This window comes from Sturnira hondurensis, unplaced genomic scaffold, assembly GCF_014824575.4.
Source record: "Sturnira hondurensis isolate 20B ecotype Veracruz unplaced genomic scaffold, ASM1482457v3 Scaffold0021143, whole genome shotgun sequence".
Taxonomy (NCBI): Eukaryota; Metazoa; Chordata; class Mammalia; order Chiroptera; family Phyllostomidae; genus Sturnira; species Sturnira hondurensis.
This window is the reverse complement of record NW_028093774.1, coordinates 6,054,149-6,074,437: the sequence shown is the minus strand read 5'-3', so window position 1 is coordinate 6,074,437 and position 20,289 is coordinate 6,054,149. Positions and strand designations below refer to the sequence as shown.

Here is a 20,289-nt window from a genome sequence, read left to right as displayed (position 1 = left end):
TTTTATATTCACACGGGGATGTACTGAGGCTCAGAGAGGCTTGAGGCCTCTCAAGTCACACAGCTGGAAAGTGACAGTCTGAACTTGATCCAGGGCCCTGGACCCTCAGGTCTGGCATCATTGTAGTTGTTTGGCAATGTTCATATCATTATTGGAATTAGTGGAAGTTGGAAATCTCTAGGCAGGGAAAACTCAAGAGGATATGAGACTCGTTTGGGAAATAGTCGAATCTTCCCCCGTGATGTGAATGTGAAGCTGCACCTGTGTGGCCACTTTGATGCGTGTAAACTTCTGTGATGCAGCCTGGTGCTCTAGGTGTCCGCTCACCCCTGGTGAGCGGCTTGCGCTGTGGTTCCGAGGTTTGTGGGGGAGGGGCAGCCCTTCCCCAGGACAAGCCCATCCCTGTGAGACTCCAGGGAGCTGGCTCCTTCAGGCTGGGGGTCCAGCCAGCCATCCCGACGGCCGTAGTCCTTCGGCAGGGCCTTGGAGGATGGGAAGGTGCTGTGTGGCTTTTAGTGAGGAGGGCTGATCCCTGGACAGCCTCCAGCTGTGGCTTCCCTCTGAAGACCCTGGGAGGGCCGTGGGGCAGGAACAAGGCAGGTTGACTGTGTCCCCCTTCAGCGCTCAGCCAGGGGAGGGCAGGCAGGGCCACTGGGGTCGGTGGTTTGCCCTACTTCCCCTCCCGGGTCTGAGGGATCATTATAATGGCTTCCCAGAGCCATCCAGAACATCCTGTCCCCACAACAAGGGAGGACCAAAGGATGTAGGGTGTACGTCTCAGGGAGGGGGGCGGGGGGGGCTGACTGTCCTGGTGAGTTTGTGCGGGTGATACAGGCCAACACCAGAGACCCTTGTCTGCACCTGGAGAGCAGAGACCTGCTTCTAGGAGGATGTATTTGAGGGTCCTGGGGTGGAGATGGAGTGACAATGACAGAATATATATTCTCCCTCCAGCCCCACTGGAAAGGGCTCCTGGAAAGATCAGCCAGAGCCGTTGTGCCTATGAGTAGTTGGGGCCCCACCTGGCTCAGGTGAAGGTGTGGGATGAGAAGGGCACCTCTCTGCTGCCGGGGGCGTGGCTGCTCCGTGCCCCGTGTGAGCGGAAGGCACCAAGGAGCACTGGGGAGGCAGCCTTGTGTGGGCACTAGCAGCCCTGCTGGGGGAGGGCCCCCAGGGCACAGGTAGGGGCTTATCCAGAGTACCCAGGGGACGCTTGGTGGAGGGGGCGCCGAGGGCTGGAATTTGAGCTGTGCGATTTACCCCTAGCAGTTCCCAGGAAGGATGGGAAACCTGGAGCTTTTCCATGGGGATTGGGGATGAGGCAGAAAGTCGTGGCTGGTAGCCAGCACTTCATCCTGTCGAGCGCAGTGCTGGAAGGTGCAAGTGTCAGATAAACCTCCGTGTAGTGGGCACCTGAGTGCGCACATCCTGGGGAAGAAAAGGGAAACTCAAGGGAAGGGGATGAGGGGTTTGCACGGCACACACAAGCCTGGGCCAGGTCAGCCATTCTTTATTGTCACCTAGGGAGGGGAGGGCTGAACCAGAGAGGCAGTTATTTCTGGGAGGGATTCACCACCTTTCCCACAAAGAGGGGACTCTTGGTGACGTCATCATAGATGATGATGAAGAAGGGCCTGTCAAACTTGACGGTTGGGGGAATCGACATGGGAATGGCTTCCAGCACTGTGGCCCCAGCAGCTTCCGTCCCTCTCTCGTCGACGGTCAGCACAGCCTTGTGCATGGCCTGGGTGGGAGAGAGCACACCACCTGTCCTGAGTGGACGCAGGCTGCCTGCACCCACGAGGCCTGGGAGCAAGACCTGATGAGGACAGTGGAGCCCAGGGAGGACTTCCTGGGGTCTGTCTCCACCACCTGCAGGGGACACACAGTCCCGGACCCCCCCTGTCAGGGCCTCAGCCTGACTCCACCTGCTCGCCCTCGCTCTTCCTGACCCACATTCTCAGCCTCCCGGGAAACACCTGCCACCACAGGAGGCAGAATTACTTGAACACGTGCTGTGCTCCTTGCCATGCCTCTTGTTTCTGGTGTCCGATTTTAAGCCCCTGGGGACCAGGCCTTTGATGGGGACCTTTATAGCATCTAGTCCAGACCCGGCACTCAGTTCGTAGCCAGTGGTACAGTGTAGTTGGTTTTGGGTCACCTCTAGCTCTCCTGAATAAATGGCCTCTTTAGCCAGAGTCACTCATGAACTCGGACTTGCTGATTCACCAGCACCCCCAGTGTCACCAGATGGGGGGCCAAACGTCTGTGAAACCACTGAGCCCACATCTGCCTTTGTCAGTGTGGGCCCAGCGCGGCCCTGGCTGAAGGGCAGCAGAGGGTCAGTGACACATCCTCAGAGGACGACCCTAAAATGCCAGAGCACATGAGGCCACCTCCTTCACTCGGTCACCTGACCACATCCCAGTGTTGGCGCGTCCAGTGGCATTTCTCAGAGTCCTCATTCTGGAGGCGCATTTGTGTCCCTGGGTCCCCTCAGCCTGCGCTGCAGCCCCGTCCGTACACAGTCTGACCCACGGAAACCAGGGTCAAGCTCACCTTGGAGAGTGTCAGGGGCGCTTCCTCACTGATCCCTGAGAGCTCAGCCCCAGTACTGAAGACCCTGGTGACACCCAGTTGGCTCAGGATGGCTTTCAGATCGTAGGTCCCAGAAATGGACAGCTTGGGCAAATACAAGTCGGCAGACCTGTCGAGATGGTTAGAAAACAGAGGAGTTTCACAAAGTCGAAAGTGTTGCCTTTTCTGGTCATTTCTCCCACTTAAGCACCCTGTCTGTCTGCCCGTGGGGGGCGGGGGGCGGTGTGGACTTGCTGTATTTCTAGGTCCTCTAGCCCCGTGCCAGGGGATGTTAGCATGAGGCAGGTGCTCCTGTGCTGCCAAGCCTCTCCAATGCCACCTCCTCAGAGAAGCCCTCCAGGCAGATCCAGGGTGTTGTCTGAAGCAGTGTGCACACTCTACTCTGCCCTGTAGAGTTTGGTCACCCCCAGACTGGGACTTTGGGGCTGGAATTCAAGGGAAATGTGGGGCGTGGTGTCAGGTGCTGAGTGACATTTGCTCAGTGGATGATGAGTGATGCCCGGGGCTGATTGCTCAGCTCTTGTTCTGGGTGGGGTGAGAGTGTGGCCCTGTGATGGGTCAGACATGAGGGAGGTGGTGGCCACCAGACTCTCCTGACCCCAGCTGGGCCAGCCCCTCCTGGCCCCTCTTCTGGCACCTCTGCGGTGAGGAGCACTTGACTGGGGTTGGACGGGTAGAGGTATTAATACTTCTTTTAGTTCTGAGCTCACAGTGTTCTGTATTTTTATATTCATTCATATGTATGTTTATTATATATTCTTGTATAGTATGCATTTTATCCATTTACTTTAAATTTTAATGTATTGGTTTATATATGTTTATATTGCATCTATCTGTGTATATTTGTATAATATACATGATAAAATACTCATGAGGAGTGGGCATTCGTGTGTACAGAGATAACGTACTAATTTGGGGTGCATGCTTGCGTATCCCTTCACCCTCGGGACCCAGTGACACCACACTGATCTAGTGATGGAGGGACAGGACAGTCCCCACCTGGGCCTCTGCTTTTCTGGCCTCTCCAAGCAGATTCTCCCTCTGCCGAGCCGTGGACGTTCTATCTTTCCAATCCTACGTACAACTGCCACCCCTGCCAGGAAGCCCGCCGCCTCCCTCTTGGTTCCCTCATGGTGCGTGTGGTGGTGCTGCTGCTCCCGTGCTCGGTGCGAGCTCCAGGAAGGGGCAGTGTCCACGCTGGGAAGTCACCAAGGGCAGACATTTGCTTCCTGAGCTGTGGGCACTGTCCCTCTCACGGGGTGCTACCTGACTGGATGCTGGCTTCTCTGTGGGTGCACAAGGTCACACACAGCTGCTTGGCCCACGGGGTGTGAGTCCCACGGACCCCCTTTTGGCCAGGCCTTCTGTGACAAGCCAGCCTCTGGTTTAGGACATCACCTTGGGGATCTCTTTTTCAGGAAGTTGACGAGGATTTCAGGGGAGAACGAGGACTGCATGTGCCACATTTTCCCTTCGTCGGGCAGGATGAAGATGGCGGTGGCATTGCCCAGGTAGTCCATGAGCAGCACCCAGCTGGACATGTGCTCACAGTAGTGCAGGTCGAACATGCCCAGCCGGTGCATCATGGGCACCTTGACGGTGGTGGCCGCATCCACATGGAAGTCCATCTCCGTGGTCTGGTCCACACTGAAGGGCTTCTCCCATTTGCCTGGAGAGGGTCGAGGGTGCCGATCAGCCAGGGGCAGGACGGGCTAGGCACCTGTGGTAGAATGGAGGAGCCCCGAGCCCCCTCCTGAGCAGGCCCCCTCTGAGCCTCAGCTTTCCCATCTGTGCACTGGGCTGACATGAACAGCGGTCACTGAAGGGACTTTCGTGAGGGCGGTGCCAGGCTCCAGCAGGGCCCAGGTTGTCTGTGTTGCAGAGGTACAGGGGGGCCCCAGGCTGGCAGGGTGAGCAGCTTGACTTGTACCTCGTGCTCGTCTGATTGGGGGCTGCTTGGAAGACTCTGCATGACGTCACTGTCGACCTCAGTCATACTCAGCACCCCCGTGTGTGAGTGCCTCCCCCCGCCCACCTGTGAGTCAGTGGTTCTTACCATTGAGGGAAATCACTCTTGTTCTCACTCTGATGGCCTCTTCCTGGACCAACATGTGAAACGCAGAGGCCTGGGCCTCTCCCCTCTGCTATACCAGGAGACCGTCACCCTCCTGACAAGTCAGAGTGGACAGCAGCCTCGGGGACCCCTGAGCCCAAGTTTCTGTTTGGGTGGGAGGTGGAGACTGCAGCTGGAGAGGGGACGGGGCCCGCCTAAAGTCCCAGGCAGAGCTGGGACCCGACTGGGCTGACTCTGGCCTCTGCCATCTCCATTGCACTGTTCTGCCTCAGACCACAGAGCCAGTGGTGGGCAGGAAGTAGCCCCTGACCTTGACCCTCAGCTCCCCTGTGCCAGGCTAGCTCCATTTCCATGGACTGTTAAACAGCCTCAGAATGCCCTCTGGGACCCACAGCTTTCTGACATTTTCATCAGTCAGAGGGAGAGAGGGAGGCTAAGAGTAAGTTTAGCTGGGCACCTACTTTGTGAGCACACAGTCCCATGTTCTTTGCAGCGTGCTTGCTCCCCACAGAAACATGACGACAAGGGCGAGGTTATGTTCAGGTTCCAGGCCGGAGCCCCAAAGAGGCAAAGTGACTTGCCAGCAGCCAAACAGCTAGTAAGTGGTAGGGTTAGGGTTTGAACCCCGGCTTTTGACTCTGAGGCCGTCACTCCTTTCACTGCCCTGGAGTCAGTTGTTCAGTGTGTAATTCAAGAAACCCCACTTCCTCCATACGCTCTGCTAAAGCTTGTGCTTCTGGCCGTCTGTCTATCTGGGGGGACATTGCATAGACGGCCTCCCTCCCTGGGGGGGACTTACTACGATGCCCAGGGGAACGTGCACAAAAAGCCCCGACAAGCCCCGCTGGGAAGATGCTGCTTTGACCCTCTGACCCACGGCCCCCAAGCGCATTTGGTCTTGGAGAGCGTGTCAGTGTTTGTGTGGGGAGCCCAGCCGCCCAAGCAGAGACGCCTAGTCAGAGCACCCCGCACTGCCTGGGGGGTTCAGGGCTGAGTGTTTGAGAATAGTCTTGGGTTTCCATGGGGACAAGCTCAGGCCAGTCATGCAACCTTACCTTTAAAAAAGATGTAATTCACCAGGGCAAAAACAGTGTCTTCGTTAAGCTCTTTGACCAGATCCACAATTTTTCCTTGGGTTCCCTTCTCTACATAATCATTGATCTGTTTCTTGGCTTCTTCGGAGTCCCTGAAGTTGGTGGAGAAGGCTTCTGAGTGGTACAGTTTCTTGACATCCTCTAAAAACTTACCCACTAGCTTCACACTCTCATTGATGAACAAGCCGTTGCCGGTGGTCAGCTTCAGCTGGTTGTCTGGCTGGTTGAGGGTCTCGAGGAGATTCTGGAAGCCTTTGTGGATATCAGCCTCCGCTCTCTCAGTGAGGTTGAAATCTAGACCCTCTAGGAGCTGGGTGTGAGTCTCGCCCTTGGCCCCCAGAGAGAGCATGGCGAAGGCTGTAGCGATGCTCACTGGGGAGAAGAAGATGTTGGTGTCATTGTTCTTTTCTACCTGACGGTAGAAGTTGATAGCAAAGTCAGCCAGGTTTGAGGCAATCTTGTGGCTAGCTGCCTCCTGATCGTGCTGGGATGCGTCTGTGTCCTGGACAGTGTCTCCCTGGGGACCATCAGCCAGGGAGGCTGGGACCAGGCAGCACAGGCCTGCCAGCAGGAGGAGGCCCCATGTGATGGAGGATGGCATTGTCCTGTGAGAGAAAAGGGGCATCATACCAAGTCAGACAATGCAACGAGTCCCCTGGCCACTGGGTAACACCGCGTACAGCACCCAGAGTTTATGAAATGCCTGCTCTGTGCAGTGCTGTGCTGAGTGCTTTCTTACCTCATCGTCACCGAAAGACACACATACCTGGATAGTCTGGGTCCAGAGGCCACTTTCTCGATGGCTGTACTAACGTCTGCAGTGACCCTGAGGTGCCGGTGCCACAGCCCCTACTTTATAATAGGGGAGGCTGAGGCATGGGATGCATAATGTACATGCCGATGATTACCCTGAAGGCCGGCCAGGTCAGGCCCAGCGACGAGTGGATCTGGAACAGCCCCGTGGGGCTGCCATGGAGTCCTGTTATATAATGAGCAGAGAGGCTGCTGTGCAGAGAGGGAAGGATCTTGTGCAAGGACACTTAGCCTTACTAGATGGAAGTTTGAGGACACTCAGCTGGGTGGCTGTGCCCTGGCCACTCACGGTGACCCTCAGGCCCTCGAGGATTTTCCTGAGTGGGAGCACTACCCTCACAGTGAGCCTGCGGTCTCTGCTGCACGAATGGGCTGCGGTCCCTGCAGCCTGCTCTTCCTGGTCGCCACCCATGTCCCAGCAGGCCATGTGGGGTTAGAGATGTTGTCTGGGGGGGGAGGGGGTTCATGTGAATCAGGGGTGGGGAGAGGCGCTAAGAATGCATCTTTTCTCTTGACAGACCTGGTTCTGGTGTGAGTCATTCGGTGTCTCTGGCCCTTATTTTGCCTCATACAAGACGTGAGGTTGTTGGGAGGATTTAGTGAACAGGTCTAGACACCAAATCTTACCCAGGGGGTCTAAGAATGCAGCTGTCAGGGGCAGGCTAGTGGGGACTGCAGCAGGAGCCTTCTGAGGGCCAGCGGGCAGGAGCAGCTCTGTGGCGTGTAGGCAGGAGGGAGTGGCAAGGCCTGCGGCTGAACTGGCAAGAGCAGACTCTTCCTGGTGACAGGCAAAGCCACTGCCACCTACAGCGACACTAGCCCACCGACCCCAGAGCATGCCCTCTCCTCCAGACATGCCCATCTTTGAGCCACCAGGCTATAGCCCCCCAGGTACAACCTTCTCTTTTCACAGGTGGGGAAACTGAGGCCAGAGCAGAGGCAAATGTTTCCCTGTTGGCCTGCAGCCACATAGCTAGCCATGACCCCCATAACTAAAATGATCATTTTAAGAATGTACAAAGGCACAGGAGTCCTTGAACTTGGAATATGAAAACCTGAGGGGAAAAAGTTGGAAGTAAATGCTGGGTTTCCCTACCCCCTTGGATTTTTAAAGTTTTTTTTTCCCCAATAAAACAGCAAAGTAAAGCACAACACTGGCCTCTGTCTCCACTTTCTTCTGGCCTTTACATTTGTGAGCACCGCAGACAGAGCAGGCCGCAAGCTACATAACGGGTGTGTATGTTTTTCTTGGACTGGCCTGTGGTTTTGGAGCTGAAGACGGTGCTGAAATCAGCTCCGCATGCTCTCTCTCCCTCTGGTTTCTCTGGACTTGCCCCTGGGCTTCGGTGCAGTCCTCCAGGGCTGATGGGATTCCCCATTGTAGCCAGACTCACAGACCTGGAGGGATTTGGGCCCTGGTGGGGTAGGAACGCTAAATGTGGTGAGGGGTCTCAGAGGTGGTGGCTTCTAGCCCTGACAAGACCACTGCTGTCTACTTGGCCTTGGGCAAGTGTCTTCAAGTCCTGAGGCCTTGCTCTCCCCACCTGGTCAGTCCAGGTGGGGTGGCTTAGATGAGGTTCCTGTGTGCTAGCGATGGATTATTAATTAAAGGGGTATCTGGGTTTGGGGGAGCAACAGGTACTCCCCATGGGGAGGGGTGGGGTGAGGTGCCCTCTCCCTTGGAGGGCAGCCGGTCTAAGAAAGTGGTGAGGCCTGTGGGACTGTGGTGGGGGTGAGTGCTTGTCCCACTAGCCCATCTTCTTGGGGGGTGGGGCATACCCCCTCACGCAGCTTCCTTCTCGTACAGTAAGGGGTGTGAGTCCCACAGGGGTCCGGGCCTTGCCAAGGCCACACAGCAACCCAGTGACAGAGCTGTAACAGGCCTTGGCTTTCCGACCCCTAGAACATCAGACTGACACAGCCATGTCCTCAGGTCTCAGACTCCGTGAGTGTCAGAATTGGGCCCGAAGGACACTGACCTTGGCCTTGAGCCTCCTATTGGCTTCCTTTTGCCTTCCAATCTATTCCTTCCAACTTCAGGGGCCTAAGACTTCTGCTCTCTCCATGCCCTTCTGTGGAAGACAGCACCCCACACCCGCCAAAGGCTGGTGCTGCAGAAGCTGCCCAGTGGTGAGAGAGTGGCCTGCGCTGCACCCAGACGTGTGTGGGCTAAGCTCTATGGCAAAGAGAAAGAAGATGGCAGGGTGACAGCGCCTGGGCCCGGGGCAGGTGGGGGAGGCTCTGCCAGGTAGTGGAGAGAGGAGGGAGCCAGGCCCTGTGCCCAATCTCAGGAGCATAAAAGCAACGACTGAGTGTGACCTAGAGGGAGCCAGGAAGTGACTGCGCCATAAGGTCGCACAACCTGGCACTAAATAAGCCTGGGTGTGACCCAGCCCTGCGTCTTCAGGGCACATGGCCTTGGGCAAGTGACTTCACTTCTTTGAGCCTCGGCTTTCTGCCTGTAAAGTGGAGAAAAGACTCCCATGCAAGCAGAAGTGAAGACCAGGGTGGTAGGTGGACAGGCCCCAGCCAGGGCGGAGGCTCCCCAGACCTGCACTCAGGCAGGGTCGCGCTCGAGAACCGGCAGCCGTCTCCCTGGCCAGGTGCCGCGTGGCCCAGGACCAGACAAGGGGCCCCTGCTCAGCAACAAACCACCTCTGGGCTGGGAAAATATTAAATTCAATTCTCCAAGTATTAATTTGTTGCCTAGTAGCTGCCAAACCCTATGCCCACAAACATCAGTGTCCCCGTGACCACCACCATAGAGTCGACAGCAGGCGTTTTACCTGCTCAGCCCCGTCCAGTCCCTCTGAGCTTACCCTCAGAGGGGGGAGTTATGGTTAGCTTCTCCTATGGGTGGAGAAATTGAGGACTACAGAGATTAGGTAATCTACTGAAAGCCACAGAGCTAGTTGCTTATGGAGCTGGGATTGAACCCGAGGCATTTTGGTTCCGGAACTTGGCATTTAACCTTTTTCTGTGTATAAAGCTGAAGCCAGAGGCCTCAAAACAGGCAGCCTGGCCAAATGAAGAGGGCAGCGTCACTTTGTGGCTGTGATCAGAATGCCTGAGTTCCATTTGCCGTCAGCTGCGTGACCTTGGGCAAGTTACTTAACCCCTCTGAGTCTTGATTTTCTGGAAATAACAAGGGTTCATTGCCTCATAGTGCCATTGTGCAATTAACTACGGGCAAGGTGTCAAGATGTGCCTGGTGCACAGTCAGCTCTCAGGAAGTGTCCGTTGTCATCGATGTTGTTGTGGATCTTTCAGAGCACTATGTGGGAGTCTGGTGGCCTTGGCCTTGGTTACCTTTGTAACCTCATCTCCAAAATCCAAAGACCTAAAAATCATATCCTTCTAACACTCCAGAGATCAAGGCCACTGTGGGTGGTGTGAGAAGAAAGAGGACAAAGGTTATCTACACTTCGCTCAAGAGGACACAGAGGTTGAATAACTGTCTGGGGTCACCCAGCATCCGAGAGGCCGCAAGGCCAGCCGAGGTCCGCCCCCTTCTGCCCCGCATCTGAGGTCCAAGACAGTTAATATGGACAGTAAGAATGGTTTCAGGAGTGTGGGTTCTGGACCAAGGAAGGGGGGGGGGTTGTGTAATTTGGGGCAGGTTATGAACTTCTCTGTCCTCAGTTTCTGCCTCTGTAAAATGGGATCACCATGGTAACCACCTCAGGAGGTGGCTGTGATGCTTAAATGCAGGACTGTGTGTAAGGAGCTTCGAAGCCACCGGGCCAGAGTGAGGGCTTAGGAACAATGCCCGTGATGGTGTCCCTCCTGGGGTGTCCCACCTTGAGCTGTGCATGAGGGTGCCCAGAGGCCCTTTCTGATACCTCTAGACTGAGGCCTGGCACCGTTCTTCCCTGGGCATTTCTGCAGAGGTTGAAGGCCTGGTGGGTGACTGGAAACCTGGGATTGTAGTCCAGCCAGGCTTCCCCTCCAGGACCCTACATTAGCCTGAGCTCCTCACTGTCTCTCTCTGGGCCCTAATTTTTCATCTGAAGAAGGGGAGAACCACGCACACCTCAGGAGTAGGGGAGGTGAGGCCTACAGGCATCAGCAGACAGGAAAGACCCCAGAGCTGAGCCAACAGAACATGCTTGCCCCTGGGCCCCCAGACACCAGGGCCAGACACCCACCTCCACCTCTGTTTCCAGAGGGCCAGCGATTCACCAGCGAGTGCTTGGGAGGCCCTGGGCAAGCTGAGGGAGCAGGAAAGAACCTCTGGGATGTTGTTACTATGACAACAGGAGGCCCACCCCCACCCTACTCCATCTTCCCTGGACCCCACCCCGCAGGCTGCCTGGCAGTGCAGGGACACAGAAGCCCCTGCAGAGGCTCCCCTCAGTGGAAGGCATACTTACGATTTGGTGTCCCAGGACCAGCTGATGACCAAGGCTGAGGGGACAGGGCCCTGTCCTCCACTGTTTAAAGCAGTAGACGCAGAGGGGCTGAGTCTCAGATGGGGAGACTGCTGGTGAATATTAACCAAGGTCAGCTCAATTACCAGAAGAGCAAACAGGGACTAAGTCCATCTGCCGGACACTGAGCCACCCGCCCACGCTGCCTGCCTGTGCTGTGCTCAGGGAGCACACAGGCCTCTGCTTCACAGACCAAAGGGAGTCCCTGCACTGAAACCAGTGTCCTGTGTCCAGGGTGGGGTGGCATGACTCAGAGGCTTTGGGACACCACCACTTTCCTGGCACTACGCTTCTGCTGGGGAGTGTGCTCAGTGGCTGCCTTGTTGGTCGCAAGAGCTGCCATTGACTGAGCTGCCCCAAAACACCTGCTGCAGAAGACACACTGTGCCCTGGGGGTGGGGTGTGCAGTGGGTTCTGTGCCCATTTGGCAGGCAGGGCCACTGAGGCCCAGAGCAGAGAGGCTGCTCATTCAGTCAAAATCACTAAGCCAGCCTTGGCTGCAAAAACTTTCTCAACTTCCTGTGGAGGAAGTGGGGTGTGACCGATGGGGACACAGTCACTGTAGTTGGACATGTGTGGCCATGGGCACCGGTCAGGGGTCAGAGAGTCAGTCTAGACAGAAGAGCTGTGCTGCCTTTGGCACACAGCCTCACCTCTCTGAACCAGGAGGTGTTTCCATCTGCACTGTCAGGGTTCGGAAGTCCCACTCCTTAGTGTGGCCATCAGGAAGTGCATACAGTGTGACCTACGTAAAGCGCCTGGCTGCAGCAGGCACTTTCCTCTGGTCTTCACAGCCCTCCATTCAACCCTGCCCTCCAGGCCTCTCTGACCTGAAGAAGCTCCTCACCTGGGCAGCCTCAGGCCTGTTTCTGTTGCTCTGGGCTGTGGCTACCTGCAGAATGGTGCTGTCTGTACACTGCTGGAATAGTGTACAGTGTTTCTGGGGACCAGGTCTGTCCTGGGGCAGTCACAGGCCCTCAGGGACACAGGTGGGGCCAGGGTGGTGGTGCAGGGCTGAGGCCAGTAGGCCCCACCTGACTGTGACCCCATGAAGAGCCTACGGCAGGCCACATCACGCTGCCTGCGGCACCCTGCGCCTGCTTGGCACACGTGTGCTTCACAGATACCTGCTGCACGAGCAGACGGGTGCATTTTTGTCCCTCCTATCATCCATCCCCCAGTCACAGCTGTGGGCCTCAGCCAGGTGAGTGGCCCACAGGTCCCTCCAGCACACAGGCTCAGACCAGGGACCACGGCTGCCCTCTTCATTGGCTGTGAGGCCTCAAGAAGCTCCAGCCTCCCTGTGGCTCAGTTCCCCCATTTGTAAAGTGGGGTCATGGCAGTACCTACTCGTGGGACTGCTGGAGGATTAGGTGTGGCAGCTCACGGGGAGCTCAGCACCCAGGGCTGCTGCGCACACAGAGCCCTCAGGATGTTGCCTGCCAATACCCCCCATCCCTGCCTGAGGGCTCCCTGGTATCGCTCCAGGTAGGCAAGGGGGCATTCCAGAAGCATCCCTCCAGGCCTCTCTCATGTAGTACTCAGTAACCCCTTGAGGGGTTACTCCCCACCCCATGCAGAGCACAGCTGAGCCCAGAAGAGGGAGGACTCCCCTTCCCCACACCCTCCTGACTCCCTAGTTCCACAGTCTGGCTTCAGGGCCCGGACTCCTCCCCTGAGCTGGCTGAGTGGGCAACTCCCCCCTGGGGCTCTGGATCCACTGGCAACCTAGAGAGCCAGGCTGTGGCTCAGGTGAGCCCACCCTCCATACCTCCTGGGCATTTCTTCCCCTCACCGTGCCAACTGTACAATGGAGCCCTGAGCCCAGCTGCCCCTCCCAACTCGCACTGAACAGATAGGGGCAAGCACCCCACCATCCAGGCAATGGCCTCTCGGTCCCCTCAGCCCAGTAGCCTGGGAATTGGTGCCACCCACTGTACCTCCAATTCCTGGTGCTCTCTTGGCAGTGACACCTCCTGCTGTGGTCCGACCCCTGGCCCCCCTTCTCTTCTTTCTCCTCCTCCTCCTCTGGGGCTCTCAGGTGCTGAGGACCACAGCAGACAGGCTGTGTGCTCCTTGAGCCCCGCAACGCCGTGTCTCTGCCTGCCTGGGAGGAAGGAGCTCTGTGCTGCGGCCAGTGGAGGCCCTGGGTTCAGGAGGGGCAGGGAACTGGGGCAGGAAGTTGCCTTGCACAAAGCTGCCGTTAGCCAGGAGGACGTCAGGTGACCCTTCCCAGCTCGGGCAGCTGTTCCTGCTGTGTCTGGCCTGTGTGACTCTGGACAAGTCACTCTGTTCTTAGCCTCTGTAAGAGCATCAGTGGCACTCAGAGGATTAATGGAGGTGACACATTACCCTCCAGCCCTTTGGCTGGTTTCCAGGGCCAGCCGCAGAAGGAAGAGGACAGAGACAGCTGTGACATGCCCAATAGGGACATTTCCTGGAGGCTGTGAAGGGTCTCTCTGCATCCCTGACCTGGCTGGGTGCAGGAGGGGGGCACAGCAGCACGGGGAAGCGGGGGCAGTAGAGGAGGAGAAGGAGCTCGGGCTGGGTGGGGGGCAAGTGAGGGCTCAGGGCTGCGGCCCTGCCCCTTCAGAGCCAAGGGCTCCATGCTCAGTCCTTCCTTGTCCTCCCCACCCCCCCAGTATTTCATGCTGCAAAGAGGCTTCCTGGACACACGTCTTGGGAAGAGGGGGTGAGATGGGCTGGGAAAACAAGCAGCGACAGAATCCCAGGGGCCATTCTCAAAGGCACTGTGTCCCACGAACCACAAGCCATGGCGGGGAAGCCTTGTTCACTTGGTTACTTCCGGATTTGTCGACTGCAGTGTCTGGGCTGATTCCCTTGCATCATGGTAAGGTCTCGTGGGCTGGTTGTGAATAAGGGGAGACCCTACCCCTCCACAGGCCCCGTCTAGAGAGGGGAGTGGGGCGGAGAGGCATGGGGTCAGCAGCAGGAAGGGTGGGAAGGATGGTGTGTATGAGGGGCCCTGGGCCGAGCAGAGCAAGGACCGAAGGCCCAGACTGGTCAGAAGAGCTGTGCTGACCTCAGGGGCCGCACCCACGGGCCAGCGCCCTGGGGAGTGTGAGCACCAGCCTGCACTGCCTGCTCCGTGCACACCCAGCCACACACCCACTCTCGTATCCCCCATCCTGTTCCCCTCTGGGACCCCTGTTTGGGTACCGGCTTCCTTTGGGGGCAGTGGGGTCAGGCATGGGCTTGGGGCCTAAGCGTCTGAGTCGAGCCCTTCCCTCCACCACTGTCCCTTGGTGAGATCTTAGCCACTTTACCTTTCTGTGCCTCAGTTTCCTCATGTGTGCAGTGGGGGCTAAGAATGGTCACTTCTCCCAGGACTGTGAGAAGTGACCACGATGACGTGTAAGATGCGGGGCCACCACAGATGGACCCGAAGTGGATTCCAAACACCACGTGACCTTTGGACAGGTCCCTGGGCCTGGAAAGGCTTTCAGATTTGCTGTAAGGGGCTGAGCAGGAGGAGGAACTTTACAAAAGAATTAATGTTCTTTTATTAAAAACTAACCTTTTCTACATTTTAACTTCACCCGTTTGAACTTCCGGGCTATCACAGCCCCCGGGGACGTCGAGCTTTTAAACGTGCCCTGTTTGACTGGTGTCAGTATTGCCTTCGGGCGGTCAGGCTGTCGCGCTTTGGCCAACGGGGCCTCGTGAGTTTCTCTCTTCCCCCTGCAGCAGCCCTTGCAAGCATTTTACAAAGCCGCCCTTGCTTTTCTCTTGCCCCAAGACACCCCATCAGAGACCCTCCGAGGGGTGGGGGTGGGGCAGGGCGTGGGAGGTCCCCAAGGACTTTGGCACTTGTTTTTCAGAAGGTACTTTCCAAGCCCTGCGTGGGTGGCTCCAATGACAGAGAGCAGCAGGATCTCTGGTCTGGCCCAGCTCGACCTGGGGTTGAAGCAGCTCGCTTCACCTTGTTTGTCATCTTTCCTGTTCACAGGAAGCTATTTGTTTGCTTGGGTTTAACGAGTCTCTCTCGCCGCTTTTATTTTGCAATCCGAACCCTGAGCTGGGCGTGCCCAGTGGCCTCTCACCACCTACGCTGCGGCCGCTGCTTCCTGGGCACACACCACGTGCCAGGGTCTGTTGAATGCTGTGCAGTGGGTGCTGTGAATATGCCCTCAGGACAGAGGAGGAAACTGAGGCACAGAGAGTAACCGTGCTGCTTGTGTTTGTATGGCCAACAAGCCAAGAATGGTTTCTACATTTTTAAATGGTGGAGGAAGAAATAAAGCGGAGCATGGTATTTGGCGACACAAGGAACCATGTGGAACTCAGTGTGCGGTGCCCACCGTGAGGTTTGGCGGGAGCACCGCTGCGACCTCTTGCTGACTGTCCCTGGCTCCTCCACACGCGGTGGCAGAGTGTGGTGGCTGGGCAGGAACCCTGTGGCCTGCAGAGCCGGGAGATTTGCTCTCTGGTATTCCTGGAACAGCGTTGCCGATTCCTGTCCGAGAGGACGGTCTGTCCAGACCTCCGTTTTCTGTCACTCCTTCGCCTCCCAGGCTGTCAGCTGCCAGGAAGGCTTCTTCCCCTGATCCTCCCACAGCCTGGCTCTGCTGGGTCAGGTGTCTCTCCTGCTGTGCCCACAGCACGTGGGGCCTACCCCTTCAGAGCGCGCCACAGCAGCTAACCACTGTGGGGCACACAGCACGTGCTGGACGCCATTCTGAGCATCCTAAAGGCATTCCATCTTTCCATCCTCACAATACACCTCTGAGGTGTGTTCTTTTGTTATCCCCAATTTACAGACTAGAAAACCGAGGCTCATAGAAAGCAAGAAACTAGCCCTAGGTCACAGAGCTGGTGCTGGCGGAAGGGAGATTGCGCCAGGCTGTACTACTGCATGGCCGGGGGCAGAACCCCAGAGCTGGGCTCTAACCCCAGACCGCAGTTACCTGAGGGCAGGGCTGGCTTTTTCCCAACTCTCTGCGCTGAGCACAGAACAGGTGCTCACGGGAGGCCTGATGAACTGTGCTGAAATGAAGGAAATAGAGTCGCGTTTGAATGAAAGTGGAGCATTTCCTTAATCAGATGCTTAGAGTGTTTGCCAGGGCGTGAAAACCTTTAGAATGCTAAACATTTGCAGGGCGCCCACGAACCAGTATGTGAGGCTGCCCCTCACAGCCAGGACCTCCCATGCAGCCTGGGCTCCCACCGGCATCCAGAGCTGCTTCCGCCGGCTGCCTCCTCAGTCTGCCCGGGAGAAAAGGGACCTGTTCACGGGAGAGGGACAGAGCGAGGGCCAAGCTGGAATGCAGAAATGCCACCGACGGAGGGGACTGTACCACTCCCGCTGTCCTGTCCGTCCTTCCCTTGTCTCTGTGCCTCAGTGTGGTGAGTGCAGGGGCCTCCCTCCTGGGCTGCACTGCCCAGAAGCTGACCCTGCCTTCTCCCCTCCCCAGCCCACCCCACAGCATCACCCCAGCAAGAGCGACCCATTCTCTGCCTGGCCACTGTGCGCAGGCCCTGTGCAGAGAAGCATCCTCCCGGCACCTCTACAGAGAAGGTGTTTTCATACACCCTCTTCACGGGCCAGGCTCCGGGGGAGCAAACAGGGCGGCCCTGTTCCTATGAAGTGTGTCCTGTACCTCCTGTCTCTCTGCTGCTGCCACCTGGGTGCTACCCCCTTATCGCTTCCTGGCCTGCACTTTCTGTGGGTTTACTCTTACTGAGGTGTTCGTTACGTGTGGCAGGACTATAAACCCTCGATGCAGAGCTCAACTCATTTTCACATTTGTGTGTGTCCATGTAACAACCACCCCGATGGAGATACAGAGACAAATCTGTCAGTCCAGTCTCCTGATCTCCCCTGGGGGCAGGTGGTGTTTGGACTTCCATCTCCAAAGATTAGTTTTGCTCCTGGAAGGGGGTGTCAAGGAGAGAATGCACTGTGCACTGTGCACTTGTTGTGTCGGGCTTCTTGTTTTGAAATCCACTGAAGTTGTCACTGGCATCAGCACCTCGCTCACGGTTTCTGCTGAGTGTGGTCCCATTTTGCGGGCGCACCACAGCTGTCTTACCTGCTGAGAGGCATCTGGGCAGTGTCCAGTTTTGACCTTTGAAATATGGCCTCCGTGAACATCCATGTAGGAGTCTGTGTGTGGACACGCTCTCCTCTCTTGGGGTGGGACGGCTCATTCTGGGCAGCCTCTGCTAACCGGGTAAGCTGCTGCTGCTCTCTCCTGTCCCTCCGCCCGGTGTCGGTGAGGCCCCTGGCCCTGGAGTGGAGAAGCCCTTCAAATTGCAGATCTGCCCATAAGTGCTGATGAACCTGGAGCCCGGCTTTGTCCTCTTTGAACTTTTGACACCATGAGCTCCAGGGAGGAGATGGTCGTGGAAGGTGTGGCTCAGTAAATTTTTCCTTTCTGCCTTTTCGTTTTCCTTTTCTGCCTCAGACTGTGTGACTGTTGTTTTATCAGCAGGCAAATGGAATTGAGTAATTCAGTGAATTGCCTGGGAACAACAACAAAAACCAAACAAACAAAAAACAAAATTCCTGCAGGACTTTAGTGGGAAGTCAGTGATTTCCATTCTACTCAAATAGGTTGAGGTCGGGTAGGGGTGGGGGGCTGGTATTTGAGTTTCAACCTTGTGCCCTTCCTCCAACCCCGCTCACCGCCCCCCCAGCCCCCCACCCTTGGGCAAACAAGGCAGACAAATAAACAACTAGGTCAACACCACCTTCTGGAAAGAAGAACAGGAAGATGTTTCCTGGGCAGCCCCCGCCCTCTTCCCCTGCCCTCTGGCCTCTGCAGGGCTCAGGTGGAAGCCGGTGGTAGCAAAGGCTCTGTGAGCAGCTGGCTCAGGCCCTGGCTGTGGGGGCATGGGCTGGAGAAGTGCCCTCCTCCCTCCCCAAAGCTGGGGGTGGGGGGGGTGGACACACGCAGGGGCTTGATGGCAAAGGTTTTACGCACACACACACTCAGTCACTCACAGAGAGACTTAGCACCCTACACTGGGCTCTGAGACTGTGTTCTTGTATGGAAATCTCTGGAACAGTGGTGGTCCAGACACCCCCCAGGCAGTGTGGACTCTGGCAAGAACAGGGGATTGGGCGGGGCAGCTCAGTTTCCTGTGGATGAGCTGCTCGACCCCTCGTGGCTGACGGTCAAGGGCACTCAGTACGTGCTGGTTCCTCTCCCTCCTGAATTTCTCGTGGCGTTTTGGTTTAGCCTAAACACGAGGAAGGAAAAGAACAAACCAGTTCGTAACCCGCTATATAGGGCAATAGCTAGAAAGCAAAGCATATGCCCAGAAGGTTCTGGAAGGAAAGACACCAGGGATTACCAGCCGGAGTGACTTTTACTTCAGTGTGGTCTGTGTGTTTGTGATTTCTCCACAAGAATGGCTGTGTCTGTGGAAAAGCACACCTTTCGTTCCTTTTAGTGTTACAACCCAACACACGGACGCTGTATTTACACGTGACACTTCCCTGCAGGGTCCTTTCAAAAGGCGGCTTCTCTGGGACTTCTCTTTTCTGTGTTTGGCTTTCCTCCAGCCACCCCAACTGATACTCGGAAGTCAACCTGACGCGGTGGGGTGGTGCGGTGGGTGGGTGGGGAGGCCTTCCTGGTGAAGTCAGCCTGCGTGGGCTGAAATCCCAGGCAGAGGTTCGCCAGCTATGGGACCTCAGGGAATCGCTGGTCTCTGTGTGAGCCCAGCAGTACACCGGAGGTTGCTGAGCACACAGAAACTTTGGAACGAATGGAAGGGCGGCATGGCTCCCTGCCACGTGCTACATCGCTGCCTCAGCAGCCCTCACAACCCTGTGCGGTGGTCGCCACCTGTTACCGTCTGGCTCTGCAGGCGGGCAACTGCCACTCAGAGAACTTAGGTGTCTTGTGCAGTTTCGCTCTGGAAAAGCAGCGGTGTTTCCTGTTCTCTGTACTTTATAACACGGACACTCCATACACGAGGGTCGTGTGATGTTTGACTTTGACCCCGGTGCCCGGAGAGGTCGGAGGCCTGTGCTGGTCGTCTGCTTGTCCTCTAGCCGTTTCAGCATCCAAAGGGACCCTCTAGCGGGAGCGGGAGGGCGCCCTCAGGGTGGGAATCACTGGCTGGATTGAAGGGTCAGCCTGTTTGCCTCACTAACAAGGGAAGTCCAAAGACGTGTTGAAAGACAGGGAAATCCAGTAATGTTGCATCTAAAGAACGTCTTCTAGATGCAAAATCAGCACCCACCACGGTGCTTGTGCAGATTCTTTGCCTTAATGTCCGCGGATCTGGTCGTCTGGACAACTGGCACAGGTTGGAGCCGGTCTCCTGAATCAAGGGCCCCTCCACTCGTTACTGCATGGGTGGCAGAGGCTTTGAGTAGCCTGATGGGCTGATGCATCTGCATTGATAGAAAATACTGCCTTCAGTATAGGTTTCTTTATTTGTTTATAAATTACATACGTGGGCAACCTCCCCGATGCATCATTGGCTTTAATAAAACAAATAAAAGCAGACATTTTTAAAAGGAGGTAAAAATATTCATAGTTTTTAATGAATATTAAAATTCATAAAAAGTGAATTTTCTATTTTCAATTAAAAACTGAGTGTTTTTAATTTGCAGCCCAGTAGCCATAATAACTGTTTTCTTGCATCTTTACAAACAGTTCTTTGGAAAACAATGTTATTTGCTTTTGCTTTTGCTTTAGGCCCAGTCCAAAGATTTATTTTTCCTCGTTTTAACCTTCCCGAGGTTTGAGTCCTGAGTTGTGCCTGGCAGCCCCTGGGGCGGGGGGCAGCTCCTGCTCCACGTTAAGTGGCTTCATTGGCATTTTTATCAGCTGTTAGCCACAGCATTCCTCCGGGAATAGGATTCCCACAGCATCGCTCTCGTTTGTATGCTTTCTATAAGGTGGCGGTGGCAAGGGTTGAAACGTTTGAAAGCCTTAATGTCTGAAAGACTCATGGGAACAGACCCCCACACACGAGCCTTTGATTGCCCGTGAGGGACCTTAGGGATTCCCCACGCCTTCCACGTCCACCCCCGCCCCGGCCCCGCACAGACCTGCAAATGTGTGTCCATGGGTCATGGCACCTGAGCCTGTCAGCTTGACTTTTCATTCAGTTTCAAGTTTTATCCTATTTGATAGTTGTTTCTGTATGAAAAATAGCCAGGAGTAAAAATATTCTAAATCACAGAGGGCACAGCACAGGTGCTTTTGCACCCCCTTCCGCCAGGGGAGGGGCACATTTCTGGGTCGTAATTTTTAGAGAAGCAGCAAGCTCCAGGTAATGTCCAATGTCCTCACTC

The 20,289-nt window shown here is 56.1% G+C and overlaps 1 protein-coding gene across 1 annotated transcript; it reads right to left on the bottom strand.

Annotated features, from left to right (window-relative positions):
- Positions 1-1,491: 1,491 nt before the first annotated feature.
- On the bottom strand, positions 1,492-17,143 carry SERPINA1 (serpin family A member 1). Its single transcript, XM_037031276.1, has 6 exons — positions 17,063-17,143; positions 10,953-11,062; positions 5,728-6,371; positions 3,997-4,267; positions 2,560-2,707; positions 1,492-1,744 (listed from the first exon to the last, which is right to left on the bottom strand). The coding sequence occupies exons 1-6, from the start codon at positions 17,126-17,128 to the stop codon at positions 1,553-1,555; spliced, it is 1,431 nt and encodes a 476-aa protein (XP_036887171.1). The 5' UTR covers positions 17,129-17,143; the 3' UTR covers positions 1,492-1,552.
- Between the last annotated feature and the right edge of the window lie 3,146 nt (positions 17,144-20,289).